At 47.2% G+C, this 23,836-nt stretch overlaps 1 protein-coding gene across 1 annotated transcript; it reads left to right on the top strand.

The window, feature by feature from the left end:
- The first annotated feature begins 99 nt into the window (after positions 1 to 99).
- On the top strand, positions 100 to 21,791 carry DESI1 (desumoylating isopeptidase 1). Its single transcript, XM_061418670.1, has 6 exons — positions 100 to 443; positions 13,311 to 13,332; positions 14,499 to 14,568; positions 16,823 to 16,932; positions 17,583 to 17,705; positions 19,225 to 21,791. Exons 1-6 carry the CDS (start codon positions 356 to 358, stop codon positions 19,316 to 19,318), a joined length of 507 nt encoding a protein of 168 aa, XP_061274654.1. The 5' UTR covers positions 100 to 355; the 3' UTR covers positions 19,319 to 21,791.
- The last annotated feature ends 2,045 nt before the right edge of the window (positions 21,792 to 23,836 follow it).

The raw sequence follows: 23,836 nt of genomic DNA, 5'->3' as shown, positions 1-23,836 counted from the left end.
AGGCGCTATCCACACCCGACGCGAACTACCACCACGCCGTCTGCGAAGCCCCGCCCCCGCCCGCCAAACCCCGCCCCTCGTCATCCGTAAGGACACTATGCACATGCGCGAAAGTGCGTCCCCGCCCCCGCGCTGTCTTTCGCACTGACCGTGCCGTCCCCGCTCTGTCACCTCACAGTTGCCGGTGGCGGGTGCTGGGGCGCGAGCAGCCCAGGGCGGCCTCTCCCCGCCCCTCAGGCCGGGCCGGGGCTCGGTCTCCTGTTCCGTCCACTCCCCTCCCCCGTCGGGTACGGGAAGGTCCAAGCTGCTGCCGGGTGCCTGAGGGACTTCGTGGCCGCCGCCGCCACGGGTCCCGATGGAGCCGCCGAATCTCTATCCGGTGAAGCTCTACGTGTACGACCTGTCCAAGGGCCTGGCCCGGCGGCTCAGCCCCATCATGTTGGGTGAGGGGGGCTGTGGGGAGCGGGCGGGAACCGGGCAAGAGGGCTCCGGGACGGCCGGCCGAGGGGGGCAGGCCTGGGTCACGACTCAAGGGAAGGCCCAGAGGATGGAGAAACGCCCGAGGAGAGAAGGTGTGCGTCTGAGGTGGGGGCCCCCTAAGCCCCCCTTTGCAGTCATCACGTTTGAATCCCGGGAGAGGGCGGGGAGGAGTCACGCCCTCCCCAAGCCCTTCAGAGCCCCTCCAGCTCGGAGGAGGGATAAGCCGGCGCTGAGTCCCGGTGGGTGTGCTGACTCGCTCGTGGAGCCCCCTTACACTCCTCCTTCCTCGGAGGGGAGACGAGGTTCCTTTCCGCGCAGTGCCCCGCGTGGTGAAAGGGACACTGCGGAGGACAGCCTTCGCTCCGCGCCAAAGGGAAACTTCCTGCAGTCTCTGGGATAGGTGGGGAGAGAAGGCTAGAGCGTGTTGCACAGGTGCCCCGCCAGTCGCCCCCAGAGAGAATAAAGTCGGGGTCTCCCGGCTTCCGAACTCGAGAATTCACCGAGTTCGGCCTGACTTCGTCTCGACAGTTCCTAAGTTAATTGCTTTTACCCACATGGTGAGAAAGCAATTGGAGGATTGGGTGCTGTTGGGTCAGTAATGATTAGTGAAGGAAGTATTTTCGGTTGTGCTCCATTAAACTACTTAACTACCAGGAGAGAAAACCAGTCCCAGTTTAACGGAGACCAATCCTCTTTTATAACCCAAATACCAAAATGTCTTGTGTAACCTAGGAATAGTCCGGTTTGTGGTTTCAGGTGCTGTTGGGCAGGAAAGGATTATGGGAATAGAAAACTGAACAGTTTGGGAGCATCCATGTGAATGGCTAGTTTTTCTTGACTTCTGTGGAGATGTTAGAGAATGTTTTAATTCGTGTCCATGAGACAAGAGGGGAGAGGTCAAGTAAGAAAGGCTACCTTTGAGTTTGTGTGTCCTTGAGTTTCTAACATGTTTTAGTAGAGTGAACTTAAATCACTTAACTCTGGGCCAATGAGTGATTCCTGTTTGGCTTTCCATCAGAAATCACCTAGGATCCTTGTTAAAAATACAGATACCTTCCTTTCCAGCATATATTGTTAAATGGGAATATAAAAAGTGAAACTGAAATAGTTCTTTCTATATGCAGTTGGGTGTTTGAAGCAAAGGATACTTGTTGTTTAGGCAAATAGTTATCTGGAGAAATACATAAGAAAATTGCTAACAGTGTTAGCTTATGAAAAGGGCAACCTGAGGCTGGGAGACAGGAATTAAAGGGAGATTTTGCTGTAAACTTTTTTGTATCTTTTGAATTGTGCACTATACATATATTGCAAAATAAGTATTGTTTTTGGCCATGCTGATTTGCGGGATCTTAGTTCGGCAACTAGGGATTGAACCCCTCTTCCTTCGCAGTTCTAGCACAGAGCCCTAACCACTGGACTGCCAGGGAATTCCCACAAAGTTTTAAATATATGGATTCTAGAGCCTTATTACACAAGTACTAAATAAGAATCTTTTGGAGTTTTGGTCCAGAAACCTGTCTTTTTAATAAGGTCCTCAGATAATTCTTACATAGCCAATCCATGTTTAGAAGTTTGGGCCTAGTTCTCCAGTTGTTAAAATGAGTAAGGCAAATCTGAAAGCAAAACTTAGAGAGTCACTGTTTGAGGAAGGTGACAGTCACTAGTATATTACATCAGTCAAGTTCTGACTAAACCTCTTGGAATGGAGCCATTTAGTTAGCTTGATCATAGTGAGGTGTCACTTTGATACTTCCTAGGCCCATCCATAAAAGCCTCCACCTTTACACTGGATATTTTTCTATTATCTAATAGTTACTGATTTTAGCTGAAAGGGGCCTTACGGCCATTGATTGATAATTCATTCAACATATTGAGTGCCTACTATATGCTAGTCAATGTCAAGGTTAAGTGAAGATGATGTGATGAATAAAGATGTTCTCTGCCATCATGGAGCTATTTAGTGGGGAAGACAGTAAAAAATAAATAAGCATATGAAATAATTACAAATTGTGAAAAGTATTAGGCTGTGCAGGAAGCCAACTAGGTGCTGAGACGAAAAATATGAAGAGAGACCAATTTTAAATAAGAGAATCAGGAGTAGTGGCTTTTAAGTTGGAAATTTAAGGATGAGGAAGAAGTAGTCATAAGGTGGGTGGTGAGGTAGTTACAGGGTTCCAGGCAGAAGGGGAATTAGCCTGCCAAGGCCCTTACGCAAAAAGAGCCTGACCTGGCACTGGAAGAAGACCTTTGTGGAGTTCAGTGGGTGAAGAACAAAGTGCCTTAACTGAAGGTGGAATACTGGGACTCCTTCCCATCCCATCTGAAAGCTTTTTTAATAGATGTGAAATCCTAGAAGACCTCAGCCAAATTGGAACTTCATCAGTTGGGCACCTTTGATTGCAGTGGTATTTCTGAGAACACTACCTTGCCTGCAAATTTAATTCTCTGTTCTCTATCTGCTTTTCTCATATTGCTTCTCTACCTTTTGTAAAAGTAATGAAAAAAGGGTTATCAGAGCTGATAATTGTTACTTTCTAGAGTTAAAAACATGGAAAATGGGCATTGCTTTACTGGTTCATCCCATCCAAACATCACTAACCTTAAAGTTGAGTGTGTCCCAATTCTGTGAGTAGCCATCCATTGATTTCCCATTCCTAAATATTAATGTATTTGAATGTTTAAAAAATCAGTTTTTTCCTGTTTTTTTTTTTATGAATTCTAGAAGCATATTAATAGCTAGAACTTACTGACTGCTTGCCATGTGCCAGACCCTTCTGTTTCCTGAGTATTTTCATGTGTTACATTCTTCACCACAATTTTGTGAGAAACGTCCTGTTATTACCTCCATTTTTTAGTTGAGATTCCTGAGATAAAGGGCATTAAGAAATTTGTCCCCAGGTCACATCTGGTAAGTAGCAGAGCTGGGCTGTGAACACAGGCAGCCTTGACTTCCAGAGCTCATGTTCTCAGTTATTTTGCTGTACCGCCTTTCCTGTGTAATCTGTTCCTTTATAACTGATGTAAAGTAGGTACCTCATTCAAGTTTATAAAGGCATTTTTTGGCCAGATGTTTCAAATCTGGATGAGGAAAATAGCTGAGTTCAATGTGTGTGCCAATCATAATCACAGATTTATGACCATCCCTCCTGGCCTTCATTGTCCCGAACTAGTATGACCTCATCAGCAGTGCCCTCTCAGTCTTTTTTTTTAAGGTGGGGTGGCCTGGCTCTTTAATTTAGTTGTTGTACTCTTGTGACAGTTCCTCATTATGAGACCCCATCTAGTCTATTACATTCATAACTAGACCAGATAAAGCCCAGTGTAATTCCGTTGTCCCCTGAAACAGTGTGGACTCCACAGTTTTACCCTGTCCCCTTTTCAGTCTTCTAGAATTGCTTCTCATGAAACTGTTCCTGTTCCACTCAACATGAACATGATCCCAGAAATATCCTTAGCTTTCTAATCGAGCAGATGGCCTGATTGTACTTTTTTTTCACGGTCACTATTTGCCTAAGATAATTAGCTATTATGATTGTCCTTCAGTTTGTCCTTTTAATAATTTTGGCTGCTCTTTAAATTCCTTGACCTCTTTTTGTGCGAAAGTATGTAAAAATAAATGTGGAGGTTTATGTATTTATTTAATTGTGCTAAGGGATTCTTGTATTTGTTGATTGTTTTCTGATCTGAAGTTTTGTGTGCATATACATGTTCCAAGATCACATTTATTTCCTCTTTACAAGCCTGTCTCAAAGTTGTTCTCAGATTTAAAGACTTAGGCATATACAATATATATAAATATATATTCCCGGCAGAATGCAATCTAATGAATATTTGAGATTTTACACTGCTCAGTTTCTTGCTTAATTCTATAGTACAAATATTAAGAAAATAAAACACTGTCCTTGAGTGTCCAAGACTCTGTCCTTGAGGAGTTTATTTAGTTAAAAATAATGTTGTACATATACCACATTAGATAACAGCCCAAAAGAGATTAGGATTAGATGCCAAAAAGAAGTGAATGGTGAAACAATTATTTTAGGCCTTGAAAGACGGGACAGGCCATTGTGGGCTGGATGTGTCAGAAAGACTTCAGCAAGAACCCTGAGCTCCTGAAAGGCAGGGACGCTGTCTCCCCTGCGTGTTCCCTAGCGGCCATTCAGAGCTGGTGGTCAGTAAATATTGACTATATTTACTCAGAGACAAGCTCAGGCTTAAAGATTAGACAGAATGTATTTAAATCTGAGGGGATTTATTTAATGTTTTAATGCCATCTATTGTGCTTTGTTTTAGATATTTATTCTTCATTGTGTGTGTTGTTTTATATCCATCCAATGAGTTAATTTAGTAATAACTGCCGTTTCTTAATGGCAAAATGAAAAAATGAATGTGACTTACTAGGCCTTTCATGATCCTTCTGCTTTTCTCTCCACCTTCACCTGTCCCCACATCCTGAACAGTCTCTACTTAAGACTTTCTCAACTGGGTTCTACTGGAGAACTAAGCCCTGGGGAAAATGATCTGAGTAACTGTTTCTCCCAGTAGATCCTCAAGGCATCATGGCTTAATTGTCTTAACAGAACCCCAGGGTCTGAGAAGATGGTTGTGCATCTTAACAGGACTGAACTGTTCATTTCTTTTTCACCTCCAGGCTTTTCAAAGGCTGTGCCCTCTGCTAGGGATAGTTTCTCTCCCCATCTCTTAGCCTGGATACCTTCTGCTTATCTTTGAGGTCTCAACTGAAGTGTTACTTCCTCCAGGAAGCCTTCCCTATCCCCCTGCCTCTCAAATCTTGGTCATGTGTCTCTATAAAGTAGGGATAACATCCTGTGATCTCCTCTAATAGTATTTATTCTCTTATAATTGCATGTTTTCTCATCTATGTCCACTCCCCCAGCCCCACCTGGACTAGAAGCTCCACTGGGGACAAGAATCCCTGATTGTGCATGAGTGCTAAGTCACTTTAGTTGTGTCCAACTCTTTGTGACCCTATGGACTGTAGCCCGCCAGGCTCTTCTGTCCATGGGATTTCCCAGGCAAGAATACTGGAGTGGGTTGCCATTTCCTTCTCCAGGGGATCTTCCCCACTTAGGGATCGAACCCTCTTGTCTCCTGCACTGGCAGGCAGATTCTTTATCACTAGCACCACCTGGGAAGCCCTGGAATTCAGTAAATATCATACAAACTGAGTAAGTGAAGCAGGTTGCAGATCTACCTCAAAGCATTGCTACAAGGCCTGACTCATAACACCAAGCAGTGATTAAGAGGGAACCCACTCAGTACTGAAAGAAAAGAACTCACAAATTAGTTATTTTTATCCTGAGAAAGAATCCTGTACTAGCTCCTAGAGCTAAAGTATTAAGTAGTTTTAAATCTATCCTTTTTTGAGGATTAAAATACCTCTCAGTTTTTAACAGTGTTTTGCATTTTGATTTTGTGATGACCTTTCCCTGCCTTAAGGAGGGGTAAGCCCCCTGCTAATAAGCTTTTTTTTTTTTTTTTTTTTTACAAAATAGGTCCAGAGGTCCACTTATGATACACAAATGTTTCTTTTTACCTTTTCCCACATAGATTCAACATTTACCTAGTGGTTCTAGAGAATAGTGAAACTCGCTCAATCATGTCCGGCTCTTTGCAACCCCATGGACTATACAGTCCATGGAATTCTCCTGGCCAGAATACTGGAGTAGGTTGCCATTTCCTTTTTCAGGGGAATCTTCCCAACCCAGGAATCGAACCCAGGTCTCCCGCATTGTAGGCACTTCATTCTTTACCAGCTGAGGCACCAGGGAAGCCCTCATAGCTCAGTCAGTAAAGAATGTACCTGCAATGCAGGAGATCAGGGTTCAATCCCTGGGTCGGGAAGATCCCCTGGAGAAGGAAATGGCAACCCACTCCAGTACTCTTGCCTGGAGAATCCTATGAACAGAGATGCCTGGCAGGCTACAGTCCACAGGGTCACAAGAGTCAGACACAACTTAGTGACTAAACCACCATCTAGAGAATAAGCTGATTTTTTTTTTTTTTTAAGTTAACCCCTTCACATTGCTGGTAATCTGGAAAATCAGATTAAAACATTTCCAGTTAAGAGCTCTTTGTCCTTGTGGAGAGACACCTAGGAGGTGAGCTAGTGTGCTCAATTGCTCAGTCATGTCCAACTCTTGCATGGACTGTAGCCTGCCAGGCTCCTCTGTCCTGGGGATTCTCCAGGCAAGAGTACTGGAGTGGGTTGCCATTTCCTTCTCCAGGGGATCTTCCTGACCCAGGGGTTGAACCCAGGTCTCCTGCATTGCAGTCAGACTCTTTACCGACTGAGCTACTAGAGAAGCCCAAGGTGAGCCTGGGCTACTTTCAGTTTACACCCACGAGCTAATGCCGCCTGCCCCTGGAGTCCCATCCCTGCCACCCACTTTTTGTTTATTAGTAGACATTTATTTAGCACCAGTAGTATACAAGGTGAGCATGTCCCATTGCCAACTTGTGTGTCTATACACACAATCTCCACTACCTTAATTGGCGAGGGAGGTAGATGGAGTATTTTCTCCTTGGCTTTTATATACTGACTTTACTCTTATAATCAGGACCTCAGTCTACATTCTTTGTTGTTAATGATGAAAAACAGGGCTAATATCCACAGCTTCTATTTGTTTTCATGTGCATACCTCACAGGCTTCCAAATCAATGCAGTGGGTGTGCCAGCAAGCTTAGAGACATGCTGCCATCTGACCCAGGCACTCTGCAGCTTGCTGAGGAAGTCCTAGTGGGAAAACAGTCTGCTTTTCTGTAATGTGCTTATAGCCACTGAGCCTAATTCACATCCCCCAATGGCCTTGTGCCCTGATTCAGTCTCAAACCCTCACCACCTACTCACCTACTGTGTCTCAGTCTGAACAAAAAAATTTAAAAATCACTCCAGTCCCACTTTACAATGCTGGTCACCCCCAGAGGAGGCCATGACCCTGGTTCTTGTCCTCATGAGAGCGCCATGAGGACAAGCTAATGTTACATTTACAGGACAGCTAACGTTACATTTCTACCTGAGCTGCTCTAACAAGTACATGGTCATACCCCCCCTTTTTTTTTCTCTTTACACTGGACAAATCATGAGTTTTATTTACCGGTTTGAATGATGTTAATAAATATTTGTCCCACTCTACTATGTAAAGATGTGAAAATAAGGATAACTATGAAGCCCTTTAAGAAAGGATGTGAATCCACTCAATCCATTTCAAGTTGTTTCTAGGTGTTTGGTAGATGGATTGATAAATGACAGAAGGATAAATAAGAGGACCTTTTTTTCTGTAGTTTCTATCACCATTCTATGGGTGGATGGGATCTTAAGCATACCTTGATGTGGTTGAATAAAGAGGAAGTATAATGTCCAGGTTGGGGCTTCTCCGATGCCTCAGTGCACAGAATCTGCCTACCCTGCAGGAGCCGCAGGAGATGTGAGTTCGATCCTTGGGTTGGAAAGATCCCCTGGAAGAGGGCATGGCTGTCGCACCCCAGTATTCTAGCCTGGAGAAGCCCATGGACAGAGGAGCCTGGCACGCTATAGTCCACAGGATTGGCACTCACGCATGCATAATGTCCAGCTTACAGATAAGTTCAATGATCAGTACAGAGAATATCAAGGAGAATGAAGTAGGACTTGTTTCCCACAACTTTGCATTGTTTTTCAGGTGTAAAAATAAGCGGCAGGAAGGTCTCTGAGGCCTCACTCCAAAAACCCATTATTTTAGTAGGACTGGGTTTGAACCAGTGCATCTGGACCTGCCACCTGTCTTCCTGGGTCATTGAGCGTGGGCATCTGAGAAGGCAGAAGCAGGGTGCAATATGCCAGGGTTGCAAAGTCATTTGAATAACAAGCCAGGGCAGCCAAGATTGAGGCTCATTAGCCTCATTAGCACCGTATGTCAGCCACCACCGCTGTGCATGTAATATCTCTGATCCAGGTTCTTTGCTCAGCCCTAGAATCACAAAGATGCATAAGCAACGGCCCTTGTCCTTGAGACCATTATAGTCTAACGAGGGGAAAAGACCTATAAGTAGGTAGTTTTTATACCAAGATGCTGTGAGCAGCCATAAAACTTTCAAATGGTAAAGCCTAAAAGAAAAAAGAGGTATTCTTTTTATGGGGCACATATTATGTGCCAGGCACTGTGCTGGGCCTCTTTCATGTGTCATCTCTTAATCTTGGAAATGTTATGAGTTGGACACTATTACTATGCCTTTCGTTCCCTAATAGAATCGAAAACCAAGGTTCCCGCAGTACCAACCAATAGAACTTCCTGCAGTGATGGAAACAATCTAGATCTGCACTGTCCCATGGCTAACTGCTAGCCACACGTGGCTGTTGAGAGTGCTTGAAATGCGGTACTGAATTTGTTCCTTTGATTTTAAAAGCCACTTGTGGTCAGTGACTACCATGCTGAACAGCTCAGGCTTAGAAAAGTTCTCAACTTCTCCAAGTTGATCTACATGACCTGCTTCTCCATTACTTCTGCTCACCTCCTGCTTTTCTCCTCACTCACCCGCTCTAGCCACAGTGGCCTCCTGAAGGTCCCTCGGATACACGTAGCATGTCCTGCCTCTGCACGGCTCCCTCCCTTGCCTCCTTCAGGCCTTTGCTCAAATGCCACCTTCTCAAATAGGCCCACCCTGGCCGTCGCTGAAATGTCCAGTCTCCCTTATCTGCTCTTATTTTTATCACTCATTGTTGTTAACCTACTGTGGTTTATTATGCTTATTAGTATTATTTATTGACTGTCCTATCTCCACACCCTGTGAATGCATTGAAGGAGTTTTTTTTTTTTTTTGTCTCCTTTGCATTCTGACGTATCCTTAATGCCAAGTACATCACCTGAAGTTTAATAGTCACTTAATAAACATTGATTCACTGACTTTTAAAAGTTAGTGAATTTTAAAAATGTTAGCCATACCATTCAGCTTGCAGGATCCTAGTTCCCCAACGAGGGACCAAACCCAGGCCCTGGGCAGTGAAAGCGCAGAGTCCTAACCATCAGACCACCAGGGAATTCTCAGAACCTGTGTTCTTCTTTACTACACTGTACTTCCTGTCTTATAAGTATAGTGTTCTTCCCAAAGTAGATGAGAGCAGGATCACCCAGGAGAAAGCAGGATTCCTTATCTGTCCAGTTTCGTGCATCATTGCATGTCTCCAAGGAAATAAACATCAGATTGCTGCCATTTAGACAATAAGCTGCTTTTTATGTGTCCGTCCAGAAGAGCACACCAGCTCGATTTAAAAGGCAATGTTAGTCTCTCCACTTTACCATTATGAAAGGAAGAGTGTGGTCTTTTAGAGTCGGCTGGAAGAGATGAAGAGTCCAACTCAGTGCCTGTCCTAAATGGGTTATCACTTCCTTTTGGCATCCGTTTCTGTTTCTGATCCATCTCTGTAGAATTTCAGCTCGGTTTGGATCAAGGCAGAGCCTGCCCCACAGTCCCCAAAACCCCGGGCCAGAATCCCTCTGTCCCATTTGTGACTTTGTGGTCAAAGCAGCCGGTCTCCTAGTGAAAAGCAGACTGGTCTCTAGAGGCAGAAGAACTCTGCTACATTTTATTTTCCTTTGTTATTTCATTTAGCCTCGCAGCACTAACAGCAAAGTGTAAAATGATTACATGTAATTCAGGATTTCAGACTAATCTGATGGATACTGAAATCTGTTCTTAGATCTTACCTATCAACCCTGAAGTGGAATTTCTTTGATCTTTTTAAAAAATTATATCCAGTATCTCCATTTATCAGAATTCTGTGTCCCACACACTGTGCTGCTTTACACCAATAATCATTACTGATTATAACAACTTTGTATTGATGAAACTGAAGCTCATGTTGAATAAACTTGCCCAAGATCCACCTCTAGCAAAGGGAAAAGCCCAGATCTGAACTTATGCCATATTCCTTTTTTTTTTTTTTAATATGGACTATTTTTAAAGTCTTTAATTTGTTCCAATATTATTTGCATTTTTAATGTTTTTTTTTTTTTTGGCCATGAAGTATGTGGGATTTTAGCTCCCTGACCAGGGATTGAACCTGTACCTCCTGCATTGGAAGGCAGAGTCTTAACCACTGGACTGCAGGGAAGTCCTATGCCATATTCTTAACTGCTTTTAATGACACTGTGCTGCATCATCAATAGATTGTCATGGAGGAGCCATGGTTTCTTTTGTCTCTTCCAAAAAAAGAAAATTAAGCCAAGGTTATCTGTTTTAAGTTTGCTTGAAAGGGCAAGATAGTGCAGGTTAGGCAGAGGGAAAAGTGTAATCATATCAGCTCCCCTTCTGTACAGGGCCTAGTTTCATCCTTTAGAAAGTCACAGGGCAAACACCGAAGCATTGAAGGCAAAAGTAAGCACTCTTTGCTTCAGATCAGATCAGTCACTTTGTCGTGTCCGAGTCTTTGCGACCCCATGAATCGCAGCACGCCAGGCCTTCCTGTCCATCACCAACTCCCAGAGTTCCCTGAGACTCACGTCCATTGAGTCAGTGATGCCATCCAGCCATCTCATCCTCTGTCGTCCCCTTCTCCTCTTTGCTTAGCACTCAGTAAACAGTTACCCTGAAGTGATAACCAGAGGTGGGTGAGTGATGTTCAATCACGCTCTCGTGTCCTTCACTGTGCTTCCTCTTTATCCTCCTGCACTCCTGCATCTCCCATGGCTGACTGCGCAGACCTCCTCACTCTATTCTCAGCTCTCTTCCCTCCAGTACATCTTCTGTTCCTACAGTTCTCTCTTGGAAGACACAGTTATCATTTGAAAACCTGGGTCTGGTCGCGGCCCTGTGCTGCCTCGCACCCCCACGGCCTGCAGTGTGGGGCGGCCTTCTGCGCAGGTTTGCTCTCTCCTCGCACCCTGGCCTGCCACTTGTCCTCTTCCCGCCATCACTGCACCCTTTGCTGTACCCTGCCTTAGTCTTTTTCATAGCTCTGTGTCTGCATATGCTGTTCCCTCTGGCAGAAATGTCCACTCCTCTCCCTGTTTGTTCACTGGTTACATTGCAGCTTTGAAGTAGTTCAGAGCTTTACCTTTATTACGTTTATTTCTATTATGGAGCCTATCAGCATTCACAATAAACTGTGGAAAATTTTGAAAGAGATGGGAATACCAGACCACCTGATCTGCCTCTTGAGAAATTTGTATGCACGTCAGGAAGCAACAGTTAGAACTGGACATGGAACAACAGACTGGTTCCAAATAGGAAAAGGAGTTCGTCAAGGCTGTATATTGTCACCCTGCTTATTTAACTTCTATGCAGAGTACATCATGAGAAACGCTGGACTGGAAGAAACACAAGCTGGAATCAAGATTGCCGGGAGAAATATCAATAACCTCAGATATGCAGATGACACCACCCTTATGGCAGAAAGTGAAGAGGAACTAAAAAGCCTCTTGATGAAAGTGAGGGTGGAGAGTGAAAAAGTTGGCTTAAAGCTCAACATTCAGAAAACGAAGATCATGGCATCCGGTCCCACCACTTCATGGGAAATAGATGGGGAAACAGTGGAAACAGTATCAGACTTTATTTTTCTGGGCTCCAAAATCACTGCAGATGGTGACTGCAGCCATGAAATTAAAAGACCCTTACTCCTTGGAAGGAAAGTTATGACCAACCTAGATAGCATATTCAAAAGCAGAGACATTACTTTGCCGACAAAGGTCCATCTAGTCAAGGCTATGGTTTTTCCTGTGGTCATGTATGGATGTGAGAGTTGGACTGTGAAGAAAGCTGAGCGCTGAAGAATTGATGCTTTTGAACTGTGGTGTTGGAGAAGACTCTTGAGAGTCCCTTGGACTGCAAGGAGATCCAACCAGTCCATTCTGAAGGAGATGAGCCCTGGGATTTCTTTGGAAGGAATGATGCTAAAGCTGAAACTCCAGTATTTTGGCCACCTCATGCGAAGAGTTGACTCATTGGAAAAGACTCTGATGCTGGGAGGGATTGGGGGCAAGAGGAGAAGGGGACAACAGAGGATGAGATGGCTGGATGGCATCACTGACTCAATGGACGTGAATCTCAGTGAACTCCGGGTGTTGCTGATGGACAGGGAGGCCTGGCGTGCTGCGATTCATGGGGTCGCAAAGAGTCGGACACGACTGAGCGACTGATCTGATCTGATCAGCATTCTGTGTTAGTTGTGTATGGCTCTTTTTCCATTTGACTTTGGACTCCTTAAAGGCAGGACTTGGATTTCGTACTTGCATTTCCGTATCTCTCATCACTTCTGGCATATAGAGGTATAGAGGTACAGAATACACGTGCATTGGCTGGTCAAATGGATGGCATCTTCAGAGTTCATTCTTGTTTTCTAGAGGATTTCACCTCACACATGCTCAATGAAGAAGTGGATAATAGCTTTTCTATACTCTTGTTTTACTTTGTCTCTGTAGATGAGACAGAAATTAAAAAGATAGAGTTGAATTGACCCTAAAGGAGAAAGAAAAGCAGACATAAAATTGGGTACATCAGGACTTCCCTGGGGTCCAGTGGCTAAGACTCCACACTCCCAATGCAGTGGCTCTGAGTTCTGTTCTTGGTCAGGGCACTAGATCCCACATGCTGCAACTAAGACTTGGCACACACACACACCAGTGTTTCTGCTTGAATTCTGCTTAAGGATTCTGATTATTTTTCAACTTATTTAACACGACATATCATGTCACAACCTAAGGACCTTATCAGAGGTCCCCCAAGAGGTTTATAAGGGGTTCCTCTGATCTGAATTTCCTCTGGCTGGGAGGCAAAAGTCCCAAGTTAGTCTAGTCCCAAGTGACTAAATCTCTTTTTTTTTTTTTTCCTCTCCACAGGGAAACAACTGGAAGGCATCTGGTAAGTTGGGTGGGGCTCATTACATTGGCTGGTTTATGAAACCAAACAGCATCATGCGTTTCAGGTTCCAGTCTGTGGCTTCCAGTTTGAAACTTAGCCCTCTAAGCCACAAACCTTCACATTCTAATGCAGTGGTTCCCAGCCAGAAGTTACCAGCGTGTTGAGACGTTTAGGGTGGATGGGTGGAGGCCAGGGTTGCTGCTGTAAACATCCTGCAGTGCACAGGACGCCCTCCACAATGAAGACTCATCCAGCTGAAGATATCGGTGGCGCAGATACTTCACCTGTCCTAAGGAAAGGCGGAATGATGTATGCCCACCCCGACCAAGGTTTCTAACTACAGAAGTCATGAGGACCCCACGTGGTCTTAAAACACAACTTCATTGGGCTCTCAGACTCATCCCTGTCAGACACAGGATGATGGCTGGGCTCTGTTCCATTTCTGAGGAAACCATAGGTCAGGCTTCTGACTGGATCCTAGAGCCTACTGACATTTTGGTTGACCAGATGACCATTGCTTTGTTCGACCGGAACCAAGAAGTAATATGAGCACCTTTACTTGAAGTAGGTCCACACTGAATACCATCTGGTCTTTCCGTCAACGTGGTCCAGGTTAACTACTCCTGTTAGTTTGAAAAGTCTGGGAACAATCTATGGCCATACCACCCTGAACACACCTGATCTCATATGAAAGGTCTGAAAACACATCTTGGTCTGCAGAGCTTTATTTCAGTATTGTTTAGTTAATGTTGGGGTGACTCTCAGGACTCCCCTTCGCTCACGTGATCCACAACAATGGTTCTCAACAAGGGACATTTCTGCCACCAGGAGAACGTTGGCGGTGTCTGCAGACATGTTTAGTTATCACCACAGAGGGCATGAGGGATGCTAGTGCCATCTAGTGGGAACAGACCAGGATCTGCTAAACCTAGAATGCGCAGGCCAGCCCCCACAGCAAAGGATTAGCCAGCCCCAAATGTCACTAGTGCCAGTGCCGAGAAACTCTGATCTATGATGTTTATCTTACCTTTGTTTGGTTAGGATTATAAAGCTGTTGACCTTTAAGTCATGTCCTGAGGCAGAAATTACTCTTACAGCAGGGTGGTGGTTGCTTTTCCTCAGACCACAAGCCATCTGGCTCATTCTCCCTCTTCTCTGCGTTGCAGGCACACCTCCATAGTCGTGCACAAGGATGAGTTCTTCTTCGGCAGTGGCGGTATCTCCAGCTGTCCGCCAGTGAGTGTCCGCCCCCACCCCGTCCACTGTCCCAGGTTCCCGGGAGTTCTCATAGTCCAGGAACCTTGCTGTCCTCCGTAGTTCTGGCATCCAGCCAGTGTAGGTAGCCCTGTGGCCTAGTTCTTCATGATGACCTCAAGACTCAGTTCAAGAATACCCTTCACAGGTCCGCCAGGCAGCTGCCCCCTGTCTGTTCCCATGGCATTCGTGGTTCTTCTGTCACATTGGGCATGTGATGGTGAAACGGGCTGTTGCTGAGTCTCCACAGGGAGCCCGGTGTGTGCTCCTTATAAGCTGAGACTGTCTCGCTCTTCTGTCACCATCACCAGCTCAGGGCCTCTTTCCTGGTGTGAACTCAGTCAATGTGAAGCTGATGAGGGCTCTGACAGAGAAAGTGAGGTGCCCAAAGTTACGTAGCCAGTTGCAGCACTAGTACTAAAACTCAGGTTTCTCTGACTCCAAATCCTATGTCCTTTCCCAGAAAATGTCTGTCTGAGCTATCTAAGTGTTGTCCCAGGAGGTACTCAAGCAAAGACCCAAAAAACATTCATTTTGATACTCATAAATGGGATGTCATGTTTTATTTCTCCCTTCTACTGGTCCCCCACCTCCTATAACCAAGTCCTTCACTAAGCCCAATTCACTTCCACCTTGTAAGTGTGTCTCAAAGCAGTCTGTCCCTCTTCATCTCTTCTCATTTCTCCGGAGTTTTCACCTTAATCCAGTCACCCTCATTTCTAGCCTGGACCATAGCAGTGCATCTGCTCTTCCTTCTCAGTCGGTTCTCTGTACAGATGGCAAAGCAATCTTTTCAAAATCCAACTCTGATCATAGCATTCCCCTGCTTAAATCAGAACTCTCCCCACTGCTCTCAGAATAAAAACCAGAAAGCTCAGCATAGCCTCCAAGGCCCCATCCGATCTGGGCTTGCTCCCTCTCTCTAGATAGCCCCTTTGCCCGTTGTGCCCTTCCCCACCCTTACCCCCCCTTCTCATTCCTTGAACATCTTGGACATTTAAACCTGTCCTCTGACATCAGTCCCTGATCCTTCACTGGGTTAATTCTCTCCATCCTTAAGGTGAGCTCACTGTCACTTTCTTAGACAAGTCTTCTCTGACCTTTTGGACTGGGAAGGTCCCCTGTTTTATGTACTAATGGCATTCTGTACTTTTTCCAACAAGACCCTTATCACAGCTCATAATTATACATTGGTTTGCCTTTATTGCTAGACTTTAAGCTCCACATGGACAAGAATCTCATCTGTTTTGTCCACATACCTCCAGTGCCTTGCATGAGGCCTGGCGTGTAGTAGGTTCTCAATAACATATTTGTTATACGAGTGAAGAGTAGTGGGTCAAACAGTGACCTTTTGGTCTCTTGCATCTCTGACTACAGTAATCTGCTCAGCACACTTCCCCCTCGAATCTCGTCAGGCACACAGTGGGTGCACAAGAGCTGTCGCATGGATTTGCGATCTCTTCAAGGAGCGCTGCTCTGAAGCGCGCTCCCTCACCCCCCAGTCTATTCCCAGCCCTCTCCCCCCCACTGATCCTGTTGCTTTCCCCTCGGCTGGTTCCCCCAGGGCCTCAGTCTCTCCTTGCATCTGCTACGCCAGTCTGTTACCCCGTGGCTGAGGGGTTTTGGTAGGCCTTTCAGGGGCCAGTAACTCCCTTGCCAGGGGAACCCTATCACCTTGTTAAATTAGCCTCACAGATCAAAAAGGAACTGAATCGTGGAAATATCTGCCAGCTTTTTCACGGTTCTTCACGTTTTCCCAGTGTCACAGGGGGCTCAACTGTGTCATATGAAAAGCTGGCTGCATCCATGGTGAATACGGGCATGGAACGATGGCCGCCAGGTGTGAGCCGTTTCTGGCCGTCCTGCTCGGCCCTCGTGACTAGGCCTGCTGGGAACAAAGAGAGACTGCAGTGCAGGTTCTGGGTTTCTGTGTCTGTCCACTGAAGGAGTGGACAGTATCAGGAGGCCCACCTGCAGAAGACTGAGCTTCCCAGGGCCTCACCAGAAACTGGACACCCAACTTCTCAGCCATGTTGTCAGCCCACGGCCACGGACAGTCTCCAGGAGCCTCTAAACTGTTGTAGCCTTGACACAAAGAGGAAATAAGTCTTCCTCTGCCCCAGGTGTTCTGAAAGTTAGAAGTTGTTGGAGCAGAGCATTTGTGGTCTTCCGTAGCAGGGGAAAAAATTCAGCAGAGGGAGTGACTTACTGGCTTTCTTTGGATTGGCTCTTGTAGGGAAGGACTTTGCTTGGGCCCCCAGATTCTGTGGTTGATGTTGGGAGCACAGAAGTCACAGAAGAAATCTTTCTGGAGTACCTGTCCTCCCTGGGGGAGTCTCTGTTCCGGTGAGTGGAGAACAGGGGAGACGGTAGTCATGTCTGTCTCCCCAACTAGATAATTGGCCCCCAGATGGCAGCCACCAGGTCATTTCCCCCAGAGCACTCAGCCCAAGGTCTGGCCCAGTATTTGCTGAACTACTTAGGATGGGAAAGGAGCTACCGTACCACAAAAAGAGCTCAGCACTGCCTCCAAGGCCGCTGTTCCATCCAGCACACCTACTGCTGAAACTTTGAGGGAAGGAAGAGCTATTTATTCCTTCTGATTAAAAGCAGCTGCTGCTATTTCAGCACATGCTGCTCTCAACCAAGTATTTTGTCCTGAAAATCAGAATCAGGGTTTGTAGAGAGGTTGGGATGAAATACACTGGAGCAGGTTTTCTCTTACTGAAGCTTGAGTCAATTTCAACCGTTAAAGTTCTAACCCCGGAGCTCGGCTTTTGTGAATGCAAAGATTCTCCTGAAATGGAGGAGCCATATGTTTTTATTTCACTCTTCCCTTTAAATACCCAGAGTGGCAAACCAAGCTCTGCTTGGGAGTGTAGGAAAGGAATTCCCTGTCCTCAGATTCAGCTGTGGTCACCCTCCCATTGCCTGACCTCAGTTTCATGTACACGCTTACTGACTCATATCTGTGTCCCAAACCTCATAATGTACAGAAGTGAAGCCTACAACATCTTTGAGAACAACTGTAACACCTTCAGCAACGAAGTGGCACAATTCCTAACTGGGCGGAAGATCCCTTCTTACATCACTGACCTTCCCTCTGAAATTCTTTCCACGTAAGTGGCCTCCGTCTCTGCCTCTGCCTTTGAAATCCCCACTCACAGACAAGGTCTCTCCTTTGGCCCACATCCGCCTCCTTCCCCATCACTGCCCCCCCGCCCAATCCTGCCAGGCTCGGTAGGGTGTCATGATGGCAGCTTCTACCTTGGAAGGCCACCAATTCTTTCCGCCCTCGGAGGCTCACCTGTGTTACCTTCACCCTCCTACTCTACCCTGTACCAACTCTACCCTGGCCTGAGGGCAACTGCAGAACTTAGAAACCCACTTGATGCCGGCCCCAGTGTTTGTACAGAATCCTGGCATCTGTCTTTCCCATTGCACATGAAGCTTGCCACTCCCCAGAAGTGCCCGGTTAAAAGGCAGTTTAGATGGACAAGCAGAGTAAGTCGGAGAATTAGTCAGGGGACTTGTTTTGAAACTGTCAGTCTTTCTTCCCTTGGACCTTGAGCTCTTTGACATCCCCAAAGACAACCTCCCAGTCAACCTCGTACCTCGTAGCACACAGACAGCCCTCAGTAGATGTTTTCTTCAAAAACACCCTGTAGCCCCCCAACCCTGATGTGGTCCAAGCTTTGTGGGCCACCATCCAGGCAGTGTCCTTTCCGGGGACACGCACACTCAGTGCCCTCGTACCCCTTCCTCCCCTTGCGTTCAGGCAGCCTCTGCCCGCTGCAGGACCAGGCCCATTTCCTGACTCTGACTCGGTTACTCTAAACTGAGGACCTGTCCAGCAGAGACCCTGACAGGTTTAGCAGGCTCAGCAAGGTGAGCTATCCTTCACACCTGGGTCAGAACCCCTCAGGAAACAAGGCTGATGTCAGTGTCCAGCCGGCGAGGAGAGCCCCATGTCCCTGGCCCTGCCTTCCTACTCCTTAGTGGGCGTGTTAAACCCCACGGCAGGATCTAGATTATGGGCCCTGAGTAGCTGGAGTGTTCTCGCTGTTATTATTTGGTGCATGGAGTTCCTGAACTTGTCTGAATTAGGCTTACTATTTCTTGGTTTCCTCTGTTTATGCTTTAGAATTTTTCACTTCCTTTGAATTCAGGGACGGTTTTCAAAAATGGCAGCAGCCACTGAAGAAAAAGAAAGCCAATAACTGAGATATTTTGCGGGCAACCCAATTTAATGTTGTAGTAATCTTGGAAAGTCTCTCTTTTTTTTTTATTTTTGGCTGTGCCACACAGCATGTGGGATCTTAGTTCCCCAACCAGGGATCAAACCCACATCTCCTGCATTGGAAACAGGGGGTCTTAACCACTGGACCACCTGGGAAGTCCTGGAAAGTGTCTTAAGATTACAGTATCTGCAGTCTTTTTTCCAGCTAAGCTACTCTGAGAGCACACTGGGCAGTGGCATCAACGCCTTCTGGCAGCCTGCACCTGTCACTTTTCCTGAGTACTGCCAATACCCCCAGAAGACCCCAGTCCCCCCAAAGTCCAACTGTGTGCCATCCTCATTTCTGACTTTCTCATTTCACGAGCCCACCCGAGCACCCGTGTCTCTTCTCTCCGCAGGCCCTTCGGACAGGCCCTGAGGCCCTTCCTGGACTCCATTGCAATCCAGCCTCCTGGAGGGAGCCCGGTGGGCCGACCCAACGGCCAGAGCTAACCGGACTGCATGGGACCGCCCTGCCTCACCAGGGCTTTTCCTTTTTAAACAAAACAAACCCTACCAGATTTCTATTTTATAATTTTACATCAGAGCTAACAACCAGGGGACGGCTTTTTAAATTTCCCAGGGAAGGAAATCATCAGGCTGCATGTAGGACACAGCTGCTAAGACACAGAACAAAATGCCATCCCTTCTAATAGTATTACACTAATTTATTAAGGCTCTCTTGTCTGTGAGTTCACTTTTGACGCTGCTTCCTAAGCGTCCTCCCCACTGGAGAAAGGGAGGGGCTTTGTTTAAGCAAGAGGCACTGTTTGGGGGAGCCCCAGCCCAGAACCTCTTTCTAGAGAATGCCCATACTCCACCCAGGTTGCCACCTGCTGTGGGACCCAGGTGAGTTTCACATTATCCGTGACCTGGAAGTGGTTACTCGCCACCATGAAATGAACCAAAGGATTGGTGCACATGGGGCCAGTTTCAGGGACATTCACCCAGCCTGAGTGAACTCTTTAGCCACAATCTCTCTCACCTTCCCTCCCCTCCCCCAGCAAGGCCAGGGGGCCCGGACTGGAGCAACCAAAAGCCTCAGGATGCGGGGAGAGTAACAGCAAGTGCCAGTCCAGAGGAAACAGGATAAAGCCATGCCTCCTTCCACCTAGACTGATGGCCCGTCCTCTGACATCGCTCTAGGAGAGCCTGCCTTGCTGTCTGCAGTCTGCTCTCCCTCCGTGTAGCTGACCTGTCACAGTTAATGAAGGTCTGGAGCGGCAGAGACCCAGGCCTTTTGTCTGCAAGTAATAATGTAGGTTATTGACAGTCATTGTACCCACCCCACCCAGACCAATGTGCAGTATTCAGCTGGGGACCAAGAGGAAATGATTCCCTGCTCTTGGAAGATGTCCCTGATGTAGAAAGCATAATAATGCAGAATCAAGGTGGCAAGAAAATGTAGTTATTTCTGATAGGGATTTTTATAGTATCCTAAATGTGTTTTGAAGGCACATGTTATTTCTGGTGTCCTTCTGACTTGAAGGAAGCAAGATGGAGGACATGAGTGGGCATTTTCATAAAGGGCTGTTGGCCAGGAGCTTCTAGGCAGGGAACAATCTGGAAGTTTCTAACCTGGAGAGGCTTTCAGATTCTTTTGCTTCCTGTGAGCCCGCCCTTAAGTTGGGAGAGTGGATGTGGAGAACTCAGAGCTCCCTGGTGCCTGAGCCCCAGCCCTGACCTCCATGGGCCCCTCCTGCCGCGGCTCTTGCCAGTTCTCAGACTTGAATTACCTTCTCTCTCCTGGGGTCTGGCCCGCAGCAGCTGCCTTTCCTCTCCAAAGAGCTGCTGCTCACCTCTGGCCTCATCTCCCATCTCTGCCGTTGTCATGGCAGCGGGCATCGTCGGGTCTCAGCTGGAGGAAAGGTGCTCCTCTGCCTTAGTGTTTGCCTGTGACCTGAGCAGGGCACGTCCCGGATGATGAGCTGTGCTATCAAGTGACTTTTAAGATTGGGAGCTAAACCAGTGAGCACTTGAATCCTTCTCAAGACCCACTGATTGGCCAGTGTACATGGTAATCATCTGTCAGAGCAGAAACCAGCAGGGCTGCTATTCAGTGTGGACCGACTGGCAGAACTGGGCTGTGGAGAGCGCATTTCAGGCTGGGCTCCTCCTGGGAGGGCAGCTTGCTGGTGGAGGCCACGGCTCTGCTGCATAGCCAGGTGCTCTCCTTGTTTAGCTCGCCTTGCCCAGCCCTCTCTCTCCCCCAGGCGCCTGCTCCAGACCCCTCTGCCCAGGGCGCTGTGCTCTGGCCAGAGCGTGGTGGGCCTCACAAGCTCCTCCTCTTCTCTGTCCTCCCCCACACCTGGGCTCAGTTGATTTTTGTCCTCCTAGTAGTCACCTCCAGACCCAGGGCTGTACCACGAGGTCAGCCTGAGCTGCTCCCCTGAGAGACTTTGAGTCCCTTGGTTCACAGAAAGTCGCCCTTCATGTGTAACAGCCATTTGTGCCAAAGCCCGTGCCTTAGGGCTTGTCGGGGACAAGGAGGGAGCGATAAGCCTTCCCCTCAGCTCTGCAGGAAGGCAAACCTTCCCTCCCCCACCCCAGTCCCACCGTCACTCACTGGAAGCTCAGGCTAGGACCCCCAACCCCATCTTCACATTTCCCTGTATCCTAGGACCTCAGGAGCCTGCTCATTGTGACCAGCTAGCTCCCCCGGGGCACGCACAGGCAAGTGGAATGAGAGAGGAGGCGTGTGTGATTGTCTCACAGTGGGACGCCCCCATCAAGGTCCACGGGTCTAAAGGGGCAAGGGAGGAGGAGAGGGCATGAACTGTCACCCCCCTCCCAGAAATAAAGTTTGTAACTTGGAAATTCCTTTCCGCCCTTGAAGTCAAGTTAATAATTGTGTCTAGTATGGAGGTGTTTGCTGGTTTTCTTTGGTATTTTTTCTAATGCAATAAACTCACTTCTGCCTGCTGCATTTGTGTGCTGCTTGAGGATCTGAGTCTGAAGCCAATGTGAAGCAACTCCAGGCTGCTGCTGCTTCTGTCTCCCTCTGAGCTTAGCTTTGCTGAGTCTGGACATGCTGCCCGCGCTTGGCTGTACACCTCGTGGATAAAAAGTGATAAGAGCAGGGAAGAATGTATGACTTTCACTACCGGACTATAAAGGTGGAGAAGGCCCATAGAGAATTCGACTAGCCTAAGGTCACCTCATGGTTGAGGGTGGAGAAAGACTCAGAAGCCTGGTTTGCTGGGCCCAGTTTCTGAGACCTCAGAGGACATTCACCTCACAAGAAGTGTCTACTTCTGGTTTCAGTTTGGCTGTAGGCTGGGTTTGTGGCCCCGGGGATCTCCCAACCTTGTTACCATCACCTTACTGAACAAGTGTTGGGTTGGATGGACAGCTCTCTGAATGACCCCTGATATGACCAGACACATCAGCTTGGTGGTGGGTGTTTGCGGGTTCAGTCAGGTCACTTGGAGTGAGCACCTTCCCCTCACGATGGATGTGAGGTGAGCACTGGTCCCGTTTTACAGATGGGCGAGTGGGTGCAGAGGTGGCAAGTGGCTGAGCTCTTGAGTCCAGCCCATGTTCTCACCACCACCCAGCTGAGACATCATCACTGAGGCACTGCCTCTTTCCAATGTGCTGGCTTAAAAATTAAGCAAGAAGGGATAGGAGGCGAGAGGGAGGGGACATATGTATACCTATGGCTGATTGATGTTGATGTATGGCAGAGGCCAACACAATATTGTAAAGCAATTATCCTTCAATTAAAAACATTAAAGAGTTTCTGTCTTTCTAGAAGACACAGAGGGCAGGGGGCTTTAGCTGACATATTTGCTTCCCAAGAGCTGGCATTTTTAGGGTCAGAAGTCCTTAAGGGGAGCCTAGCAAGGGAGTTACCTGATTGGTCTAGTTCTCAGGATTTGGCGCGTTCACTGCCCTGGGCCGGGTTCTATCCCTGGTCAGGGAACTAGATCCTACGCACCACAAAGAAGGTCCTATGTGTGGCAACTAAGACGCTTAATTAACTCAAAATACAAACAGTAAACAAGTCTGAGAACTAAATGACAAAACGCAGATCTGAGAGAAGAGCATTTCAGGCAGAGAGAGCAGTAGCAAGTGAGAAAATGTCAGAGGGACTGAATGGGACTAGAGCAGTTGGAACTTGAGCAGAGGGGGTGGTGGGAGATGTTGAAGCTGGAGAGTGGGTTGGCCCAGTAGGTCAAAGAATGATGTGACTGGTTTGCACTGTTGAGAACAGACTGGGGGCAGGGGAGCTGGGGTGGACAGATGGCAAGAGGAGCAGCAGAAAATCAGGGAGGAGGATAGTATAGCTGTCAGGCAAGAGGTGAGGGGAACTGTACCTCTCCCGTGTCCGGAGCTGTGAAGAAGTCCTGGAGATTGGTTTGGTCCCTGTCCCCCCGGGCGCTTAGAATGTCAAGAAAAATGGAACAGCCCCTGTGAAACACGCAAAGGCAAGAGCTACCAGGACTGAGGGCTGCTGTCAGCTACATGGCCCGCTTCTGTAAGCTTTTAATGTACTATTCCAGCTTCATTTGGATGTGCTTAGATTTCTTTGTTTTTTCCAAAAGGAAAAAAGTTGGGGTTATGTGAGCTTCCCTGGTGGCTGAGACGGTAAAGAATCTGCCTGCAATGCAGGAGTTGCAGGAGACACAGTTTCAATCCCTGGGTCAGGAAGATCCCCTGGAGAAGAGAATGGCAGCCCACTCCAGTATTCTTGCCTGGGAAATCCCATGGACAGAGGAACCTGGCGGGCTCCAGTCCATGGGGTCTCAAAGAGTCGGACACGACTGAGCGACTAAGCACTTTCATATGAGTATAAAGATAATGTATATTTAGAAGATGTAAGCAACCCATGAAAGTATGAAGATGAAAAAAAAGTCATCTAAAATTCCATCATCCTAAGATACATTAACGTTTTGTGAACATCCTTGCAAGATGTTTCTGTTGATTCAAAGGTACACGTTAGACATGCTGTGTCATCCCTGGCTTTGT

This window comes from Bos javanicus, chromosome 5 (assembly GCF_032452875.1).
Source record: "Bos javanicus breed banteng chromosome 5, ARS-OSU_banteng_1.0, whole genome shotgun sequence".
In the NCBI taxonomy this organism is placed as follows: domain Eukaryota; kingdom Metazoa; phylum Chordata; class Mammalia; order Artiodactyla; family Bovidae; genus Bos; species Bos javanicus.
The sequence above is the reverse complement of the archived record's forward strand: the minus strand, read 5'-3'. Positions and strand labels throughout refer to the sequence as shown.

Coding starts and splice junctions, on each gene's coding strand:
- DESI1 (XM_061418670.1), top strand. CDS start 356: ATGGAGCCGCCGAATCTCTATCCGGTGAAGCTCTACGTGTACGACCTG. Junction 14,569..16,822: donor GTATCTCCAGCTGTCCGCCA/GTGAGTGTCCGC, acceptor TGGCTCTTGTAG/GGAAGGACTTTGCTTGGGCC. Junction 16,933..17,582: donor CTGGGGGAGTCTCTGTTCCG/GTGAGTGGAGAA, acceptor CATAATGTACAG/AAGTGAAGCCTACAACATCT.